Source organism: Orbicella franksi, chromosome 1 (assembly GCF_964199315.1).
Source record: "Orbicella franksi chromosome 1, jaOrbFran1.1, whole genome shotgun sequence".
Classification (NCBI taxonomy): domain Eukaryota; kingdom Metazoa; phylum Cnidaria; class Anthozoa; order Scleractinia; family Merulinidae; genus Orbicella; species Orbicella franksi.
Genome location: NC_138145.1, coordinates 7,654,032 through 7,663,993, shown reverse-complemented (window position 1 = coordinate 7,663,993; position 9,962 = coordinate 7,654,032). Strand labels below are relative to the sequence as shown.

The window sequence follows — 9,962 nt, the reverse complement described above, 5'->3', positions numbered from 1 at the left end:
GACTGTACAAAACACGCATCGGCGGGCGCTCTCATTCATCGACAACAGAGAATTTACTGGATTTTTACACGAATAAAACTGAGCAGTATCTACGGACGTAAAGTTATGAAGCCTCGATGAAACATCAAGCGTTGCTTACAATTCAAGCGAAACTCAAACTAGCAATTATTTTGTTTTACTTTTCGGTCGCGATAGACTGACAAATTCCTCGCAAGCGTGTGGCAAGAAGGAGCTATGAAACTATGAAGTCCTGAAGCTCTGCTATATCTAAATATATCCAGCTAGTTTCTTGCTGTGTAATGGAAAAGCTGTTAATCTTCAACATATGTGAAATTTAAAGTGGAGTAATGTACAGCTCATGTAAAAGAAGCATCAGTCGGAACACAACTTGGTCAGCGATATATATAAGCTTACAGCGGAACATACCTAAATTCGACACTGTCTTACTTCACTCAAACTGGAGCAGCTTACGACGAAAATACTTAAGCAAAACTTCAACAGACGTAAACGCGTTGAGTTGTGGGGCAAAAACATGAAAAATTTCGGGAATTTCGGACGCCATTTCCCCCGCGCGACATCCGCAAAAATCCTCGCAGCATGCACGCGCGTGTGCCTCAGGTGATGGCGCAATTTGTTCTAAAAATAGAATTATTGTCCCATATCATGGGGACAACCCCAATACTTGAAATGGCGCGCGCTTACGGTCTCCGTCCCCGATTATGGCTCCTGTTTTTTTATCCATCTTAAAATTATTCATTCACATACACGCGACAAACTGAAAAAAGAAAGCAAGAATTCTCGAGAGTATCATCACGTACATGGCATGAAATGGGACAACAAACCGTGCAAGCTAAAAAGGTGTATTGTATTGAACTCGTTGTACACGATGAGACTGGGGACTTGGGATCGAGACTCGTTTTAGGTCGTTGCCCCGACCATGGCAACAAATCGCAACTATGTAAACGAGTCTCGAGGGTGGAAATGCTGATGTAGCGAGAATTGATTGCAAAAACGAGTCTTTTGCAAGGCCGGGGGTCTCCCGGAAGCCTTGAGGGATCCAAATGTATCAAACCGGATATCGTCAACAAAGTAAGCAAATGTATAGCTGAGAATTGAAACGTATATTTACCTTTCACGCATTTTTCATGTATCGAATTTGTCTGTAAGATTTTGGGGACGAAAAATATATATTAATTTCCTTTATAGATCAAACTATGATAAGCCGTTTGTTTCTCGTTTTCCATGGACCAAAGATTAGGTGAACTGAAATTGTATGTATGTAATTTTGCCTCACCATGTAGCTGCTTTCCCGGAGCGTGATTCCTCGTCAGCTTTCAGCAATCTGTGAAGAAAAGTTTAAATCAAGTGTGCTAGAGCAACAAACATTTTATATTATTAAGTTATTTACTTCCAACGGCAGTTTATTACCATTTGAGCTCACTTTCTTTTTGTACTTAGTTTATATACCATGGAGACGATTGGGCTTTTACAAAGCATTTTGGTAAGGAGACCGAGTCAGATCAATTGATGCAATTGATGCATGAAATTAGAAGAAAAAAATAATCAAGTGTAAAGAGTTAATGTAGTAGGCTCTTGTGTAAGAAATAGAACGAGAGGTGACTTGTTAATGCAAATGAAACATGTGGATGTATTTGAGTAAAATTCCTATGTCCTCAATCCCAAATCACCGCATTTATATGCGTCATTTGTTTTTATAATTATTCCTCACATTACACAAAAACGTTAATAAGAGGCATCATAGCTCACTTGGCAGAGCATCGTTCAAGTAACGCCAAAGTCATAATAAGTATCAGTTTTCCTGGAACGCTTATTTGTGATCTTTTGCACGTTTATGTTTTCTTTTTCAGATTGGTTAACTTATAAACGCCACATTACAAATGATTTACAACTGTTACGAGTGAATGCTTACTCAGCCAGCAGCTCATCAAATTCTGTGTTTGTTTCCATGAGGTGCGTGTGACTCTCCTGCATTTCTAAAGCCCGAGTGGTTAAATTGTGCTTCTTCTCGCGAAGTTTATTGATTTTTTCCATCTTCTTGGCCTCGGCATCTTTCAGCTTCTTGGAGGCTTCCTTTTCAAACCGTTTGATTTCCTTGTTGATTAGACCTCTGCAATCTGTGTGAAGTTTTAGCACATTGCCTCGCAATTTTTTCCTCCAGCAGTCTACCTTGTAATCACTGATTGGAAAAGACTGTTTAATTCGGTCTCCCAGACGAAAGAAGCCTAAAAGCGTTCCGCCTAATCCTCCAGTACCGCCGAGAGCCGAAACCCCAGCTGTTCCGCCTGCCACAAATGGTATAGAATCTGCTGCAATCGCCCCTACCACACCTGCTGTAAATTGAGAGATAATCTTAAATCAGCGGGATCTACTTTAAGTGTCACTGTCAGTAAGGACCAGGCAGGGTCCGCGGATCGAGGTCGGCCGATTCCCTGCAAACTTTCAGCATTTTTCCTCTATCAGGTAAGATAACGACTGGTGGTATTTTTAGTAAAATAAAATAAATTTCATAGAATTTAGACCACCCCCCTAGTTTTTGGTGCTATTTTGGCCACGTGAGACGGGAAATTTGGGTAAACTTCCATGAATGATTTTACGTTTTTCGCATTAGCCTTATTCATTTATACGAACTGTACATACTTCCCAGCCTATAAACAGCTCACATCTCCAATATAAACGAATTTGGTTAAAAATAACTTGCTTTGGAGTGGTTCCAAATATCATCACTTAGAGGCTATCGTAAGTAAGAAGAATTTTGGCAATTTTCAAAGCTGGTTTTCTCTAAAGTGCGGCAGTTTATTTCCAGATCAAAACTAGTTTTTATTAGTCTGGCTTAAATTCTTAACAAATACGCAAACTCTCATTTGGCAAGTTAAAATCCTGTCGCGTGAGCTTTCTCGCGACTTTAAGCTAATTTCCTAATTTGCATAATTGTAGATTTTCTGGGAAAAATTTCCTCTTGATTTGCGACATGTTGGAGGCGTTTATTGGCTTTTTTACTATGACTAAGAGAAAAATGTAACGTTTTCAGATAAGTGGCTATGCTTCAACCGCGTATTTTGTCATTTGGTGGGTCAAAATCCCCTCCCGTAAGCTTTCTTCAAATTTGACTAATTTGCATGTTGTCGATTTTTCCCCGGAAAACTTCGCGTATTTGTTGATATTATATTCAAGCGATGATGACCCTGCACCTAATGAAACAAATTTTCTTTAAGTTATTGTTTTTGAAACTATTGTTGTTTCGATCTTGCAGACGTTGACAGTCCACAACGAACATGACATTTCGCGAATCCGGAATTCTGTCATTTTAATAACCACGGACATGCAAATTAGTATGCCAGACAGACTCAAGATTGTGTTTTGTAAGTTAATGAACAGTTTTGGAGACTACCAGAGTTACTTTTTCACCCCATGTGATGGAAGGCAAACAAGTTGCCGAAATGACAGTCAATTCGGTGGAAGAGGAAACGTAATTCGAACATTAAGTAACATGGCTGTGCAAATTAGCGAGTCGAAACTTAATACATTGTTACGTAATAGATTCCTGGCTGGGAAAGTGACACAACGTTACTAAAGCTAATCAATCCGTGTTTATTGCTGCTGAAATCTTCCTCCTATTTCTTTAAGCACAGCTTTTTCGTCGATGAAGAAAACCCGGATTGGTTTTATCCATGATAGCATTTAAGCGTGGCAACGGACAGCTGGCGTTTAGCAATACGTAAAAATCCTTGCAGTTTTCGTTTTACTGTGTTTACCAAAGCATTCATTCAGATTTCAGTCTTAAATTGCTTACATTTTTACAAGTATTTATAAACCCTGTTATGTAAGGGTCCCTGCACCTATCTAAAAGGCCCCAATAGAGAAGATGGGGGTAGAAGCAAAGAGATCCTCCCTACTAAAACCATGTGACGTTATTTTTGAAAACATGCGCAACTCTCAGAAAATTTTTCAATGGACTCAAAGAAAGTCTTTTTTCTTGACAGCGTTCCACTTGTCGTCAAGTGTAGCTGATTGCAGATTTCTTTCAGAACTGCCAGTTTGAGTGAGTCAAGGTTCTTGTTCTTTACAAGTTCGCAGATATTGCTAATACCCACGATGATTGGATGGCTTGGTCTACCCATATCATCCATCACCAAACTTCTAAGGGTGTCAAGGGCCATTTCCGAGTCTGCGGCCTCGATGTCTTCCTCAGGTATTTCCTCCGCATCAATACCCCTATGACGCAGCGCCGCTGTCTGACGTGAAAACAGGCTGCTGATTTGCTGCGCAGTCCTCCACTCTTCGGGCTTACACGTGAGCTCTCCGTCTTCATTTCTGAGGGTCTTCATCTCCCTCGCTACCTGCACAGGATCGGCCTTGTTTCCAGTTCTTGCACCCTCTTCAAATTTCTTCATCAAGAAGGTCTTGACGTTATCAGTCATTCTGGTGGGTCGTTTTGTTATCTTCAGAGCCCACCCCAATGGTCTAGGGTATCCTCTGACAGCGCTGCCACTATCCTGACCTTGCGATGAGGTTGATGGCACATCCGGAGCAAACGTCACCCCTGTCGTAATTCCCGCCCATTTCCTCGCGGTCATCCATGGACTCGCAGTCAACCTCAAGACGGTGCTTGCCCGTCTGCTTGCCTCTGTTTGGGTCTTGAACGTGAGGACGCATCCAGTCTCTTGGCAAGAGTAGATCTCGGACTGGTGCCTGACGCTCTCACCCACACTTCCCCTGTGTGTAGCTTGACCAAATGGCTTTATCACCCTTAGCCCAGTATCTCCTTGTGGTGTAACTCCAAGACCACTATAGGGGATGAGGCGTCCAGGGCCGATGTCGCACGCTTTCCACACACGGATGCCACACTCCTCATACTGGAAATTGTTCAACACACTAATACCTGGTATCTTGCCATCTTTGTTTCTCTCCCTGGTCGTGTCCACCTCGACGGCCGCTGCTCTGCACCCTTTGATACCACCATGGGATTCTAGTGCTGTTTTCATATCCTCAGCAGTGACGACGTCGTGCCTCTCGTTAACCCAGCGCTTTATGTGTGCCTTCATAGCAGCACTCTTCCTATCGCAGATGTCCTTACCAGCCTGTGGCTCTGAGAAATCATATCGCACTGGCCTGACACCGGTTCTCACCCCCACTTCTCTAAGACTTAGCAACAGATGCCCATTGTGGTAACATCCAGCGTTATCTGATCGGAGGTAGGCTGTTGTCACAACTGGATACTCCTGTTTGACTTTGTGCAGCAAGTCCTCAGTATGATTGAAAGAACGGCAAAGCTATTTTGGAAGCAGTTGTTGAAAATGTGTACAAAACACTCGACTTCATGCTTGCTCTCCACTGTTGTTCTAGTGATTACCGCGCTGATATGCCAGCTTCTTCCCCTCTTGCCAAAAAAATCACTCATCTGTTCTCTGTATTGCACAGGCAGAAACTTCATTGCCCAGTCCATTATGACAAGACACGAGTTCTCGTCTAACGTCTGGAGGATATGTTGCTTGGCTTCGTCCTGGTTACTTGACCGTAGCAAGTGAGCCTTCCAAGCCTGTATGTTGCGCACACACTCTGTGTACTCAAACCTCAGCCTACCCCTCACCTCTTCTGTCATTTCCGCTTTGTCTTGCACCTCTCTCAGTACTCCTTCCAGACTCTCACAGCGCTCACATTCGTAGCAGTGTCTGTGATCACATTCGCTCCTAACCTCCCATACACTACTATCACTTAGTGCGTGGACCGTGCGGTGATCACCGCAATGTTCACCTCGTCCGATATGTGTCTTGAAATCATTCTTCAAGTACCTTTTTCCATACTTTAGTAATTTCTGAGTGGCAGTGACGCTGATGCCCTGATCTGCTAAGCCCTTCAACATCAAAAATACCTGGTCAAATGCCTCTGTACCCTCTGCAGTGGTGTTGTCAAGTCCCTGAAGGGATTACTGCATAGAGGCCGAACACACCTCAATCATTCGGTAGAGAGAAAGCTGGCTCGCTTGCTCGAACCCTTGTTCTTTACAATAGTCTAAATATTGTCTGATGATGCGTGAAGGGATGACGGTCCTAATGACCGCTGGTATGATAATCTTCTCTCCCGAGTCAAGCTTGAGAGTTTTTGTCCCGAACGCCACGCCCTGGACAAATTCTGGTCTGGAGATATATTCAATGAAATGATCCACCTTTTCGTGCTCAATTCTTGTACGAAAACTAGGAATTTCGGGGAGTGGTTGGCCTTTTCCGGCTTCTGTTGCATGCTGGCGAGCTTGATCAATGCGCCATTTGGAAAGCCCAGGGATCATCTCTTGAAGCTCAGCTCTTGAAAGGTCGTCTGCAAAGAGGGAGAGGATCTGTCCCTTTGTTTGCCAATGACCTGCTTGCCCATAGGCCTTGACTAAAATGTCGACAAGACCAGAGTTGGGATCAAAACGCTTGCGCTTTCCTTGGTTGTCTCTGTTTGGATCCAAATGTACCTCCGTTTGTAACGCCTTCCAAACCAGTTCTTCTTGGCCGGGAGTGATGACAGACAATGAGGTCGCTATAGTCTCTTTAGCTTTGCGGATGTAATATCGCTGCTGGGTGTCAGAGACGTCGTCCCAGGTCGTGTTCAGGGTGGACATTACAGGGCTGTACCGGCCACCTGATATGCTGTGGACAGCTTCGTTTAATTTCTGCCGTTTGCTGTTTTGTTCCTCCATCTCGTCAACCCATATACTGGTCTCTTCTTCTGGTACCGAGGCTTGGGACGAATGTGACTGCAAAGAGACTGTCTCTGACCCCTCACCAGTGCCTGAGACCTCTGCACACGCCGTGGCTGGCATTGTGCTCTCCTCACAAACGGTATAAGGATAATTTATAAGGATATGAGTCAATGCAACAGAATCGAGCAATGCCTTTGTATATTTAAACGAGTCGACTAAAAGCTAAAAGCTCATTTAAATACAAAAAACAATTGCATGGGATTACGTCTGGCTTCCTTCCCTTGGCATATTCCAATAAAAACTAAAATTTATGTACTGCCCATATGAACAAGCACAAAGTAAAATACGCACCTTCGAAATAAAGTTTTCGTTTGTATTTACCAGTCAAGCCCACCCCGCAATTCTGAGGATTATGGCTGCGGTCTGGCTGCACTCAGTTTGCACTTACCTGAGCCGATGGGAACTGTGGCATGGTGAAATTGATAAATTTCTTCTGACAAGTTGGCGTTTACGCGGCGCGGTTTCTTTATAGTTTTCCGCGGTCCTCGATGACTTGTTGGATACGAGCATGTCTTGCTCTTTCTGCCAGCCTAGTCTGTAGTTAATTTTTTTCTATGTCTCGGGCATATTGTCATTGATATTTTCTCGTTTTCGGTTGCAACAAAGTATCCAGCTCTATTCAGGATCAGGTCAACCTCATTAACTTTTTCGTCTCCGGTTCGCTGTTGCCCTGAGCTCACTCCCAGGCCTAATAGATGTGCGGTTATGTCTAACTTACATACCAACAGGGGTACAATATGCGACCCCGTGCCCTCCAAACTACAGGCAGAATCAGGATAACTGAACGAGCAAGTCAAAGTAACATTCATACCGCAAACAGCAACATCAGCTGAATTGGATCAGTGTAAAGAATCGACTACAGCTGTCTCCAAATGATAACATAAGGAATGGAAAATTATTCTTCCTGAAGTGTACTTCTACCAAAAATCAGAACCGCTCCATATTTCAAAGAGTTTCGCAAAATGCTCCGGTGAAGTATACTATGCAAAGCCGCTGTACTAATCTGAAAAAGTAATGTGTTCCTCTTAAATACCTGGAATGTGTCACAAATTACTCAAGCGTGAAACATTTCCGGGAAAAATTACAATTATGCAAATTGGGAAATTAGGTTAAAGTCGTGAGAAAGTTCACGCGACAGGATTTTAACTTGCCAAATGAGAGTTTGCGTATTTTTAAAGACTTTAAGACAGACTAATAAGAAATAGTTTTGATCTGGAAATAAACTGCCGCACTTTAGAGAAAACCAGCTTTAAAAATTGCCAAAATTCTTCTTACCCACGATAGCCTCTAAGTGATGATATTTGGAACCACTCCAAAGCAAGTTATTTTTAACCAAATTAGTTTATATTGGAGATTTGAGCTGTTTATAGGCTGGGAAGTATGCACAGTTCGTATAAATGAATAAGGCTGATGCAAAGTACGTAAAATCGTTCGTGGAAGTTTACTTAAATTTCCCGTCTCACGTGACCAAAATAGCACCAAAAACTAGGGGGGTGGTCTAAATTCTATGAAATTTATTTTATTTTACTAAAAATACCACCGGTCGTTATCTTATCTGATAGGGAAAAAATGCTAAGAGTTTGGAGGGAATCGGCCGACCTCGATCCGTGGACCCTGCTTGGTCCCTAGTGACAATGACACTTAACACGTAACTTTCTTTTTTCATTTAAGTCGCTTCCTTGTCGCGTCGCAACGCCGGATTTTCTTAATTACCTGCTCTTGTATCCCAGAACGTCGACTTGATGTTTCGCAAAGCTTTGCATGGATTCCTAGCTTTAGGCGCCAGCTTCTGCTCAGAAATAACTAAGTGTGCTTTGTATCTTTTCTTTGCCTTTTCGTTAGAAAAAGGATTACTCTAGTTTCTCTAGCCCCATGGCGATCTTGTTTTCGGCAAATACCGACGATAATTGAACAATTCATTTGATTTGAAGGTCGTCTGAACTTTTGGCCACTACGTGGTTTTGTGCTAACCAATATTAGTAGTTTTAGCTTAAGGTTACAATATACCCTCAGGTCGGCAATTTTCTTCAAATTTGGAATTTTGGGTCAAAGTGGTGGTCGAAGAATAATCTCTAATTTCTGAAAAAAAAAAATTGAAAAAGATTAAATATTGGCGGAGAAAGGGTGGTTTTACGTTTTCGCCGGAAGTAAAAGTTTACCTCTTGACTGACAGCCCTAGGGCGCGTATGCAATCAACCGAGACGATTTTCGCGGGAATTACCTGTACGGGTGTCACGAATTGACTACTCAGTTGATCAGCATTGTTGCTCTGACTACCAAGCATTTTTGGCCTCAGGTGTAATTCTATTAAGTTATAAGTAAACATAGACCACGTTAAAAACATGGACCAGTTCGAAAAAGCGAAAACAGCGAAGAACGAATGAAAATACATTAATGAATGAAAAACCGAAAGTTCGCCACGCAAATGACGCTATAGCTATCGTATAAGGCGGGCAAAAAATTCGAGGTAAGAGAAAAGAAAGGTTCTGTAAAAATTTGGGAACTCTTCTTATGAGTCCGATATCGACGAATCGTTGGACTCATTGAGATCCATTGAAATATTATCCATGCACAGTTGTTCCGCCGCGCATTCTCTTATTTGTTTTCTTCACTTAGCCACTCTAGCGTTCGTCTCCTTTTTCGTCTTCCCCATTTTGCCAGAGTGACCAGCTTCGAGAAAAACCAAGCTACAGAGAAATGATCTCTCCACCTTCGGCGCCTTGAGCGCATTGCGAAACACAAGGGTTTTTGGAGCTTCGCGCGTAAATTTCACCAGGAGGTTAACGGTAGTAAACTTTCCCTGAACTGATTGGCTTAGTTATCTGAGAACCCAGTTGAAGGCGTTTGTGGGCGGAGTTTGTTTGCGAAACAGAAGATTTTTCTTAACGCTGTTTTCGCGAATAAATTTTTTCGCTTGAAGCAGACACTTTAAAGAGTTCTAACTCAAAGGGAATTTGTTCAACTGCCCTCAAATTTGGACAGTAGCTAGTTTAACATATAAACTACCAAAAGGAGTCTGCGAATTGTTAATTTCGAAATATTTTTTCTTCGAGAGCGATTTTTGTACGATCACTCCACATTTTTTTAATACTATTTCGATAATGTTCTGTAACTTTTTACTGCGATTGAATATGGCAAAACGCAGACACGTTTTTTTAGCGCATTGGGCCCTGAAACCGAGGAAAAAATTAACTTAGCG

General features: G+C 42.4%; 2 protein-coding genes across 3 annotated transcripts in view; both read right to left on the bottom strand.

Annotated features, from left to right (window-relative positions):
• Positions 1-250: 250 nt before the first annotated feature.
• Positions 251-9,962, bottom strand: part of LOC145487350 (uncharacterized) — a 40,921-nt gene continuing 31,209 nt past the window's right edge. For both annotated transcript variants that reach the window (XM_081466116.1, XM_081466123.1), the window contains 2 exons: positions 1,931-2,351; positions 251-1,342 (listed from right to left, as the gene is read on the bottom strand). In XM_081466116.1, coding sequence (XP_081322242.1) covers positions 1,291-1,342; positions 1,931-2,351 — 473 coding nt within the window. In that variant the 3' untranslated portion in view covers positions 251-1,290. The remainder of the gene's footprint in view (positions 1,343-1,930; positions 2,352-9,962) is intronic.
• On the bottom strand, positions 3,858-5,741 carry LOC145487373 (uncharacterized). Its single transcript, XM_081466141.1, has one exon. The coding sequence runs from the start codon at positions 5,061-5,063 to the stop codon at positions 3,930-3,932; it is 1,134 nt and encodes a 377-aa protein (XP_081322267.1). The 5' UTR covers positions 5,064-5,741; the 3' UTR covers positions 3,858-3,929.

Coding starts and splice junctions, on each gene's coding strand:
- LOC145487373 (XM_081466141.1), bottom strand. CDS start 5,063: ATGAAGGCACACATAAAGCGCTGGGTTAACGAGAGGCACGACGTCGTC.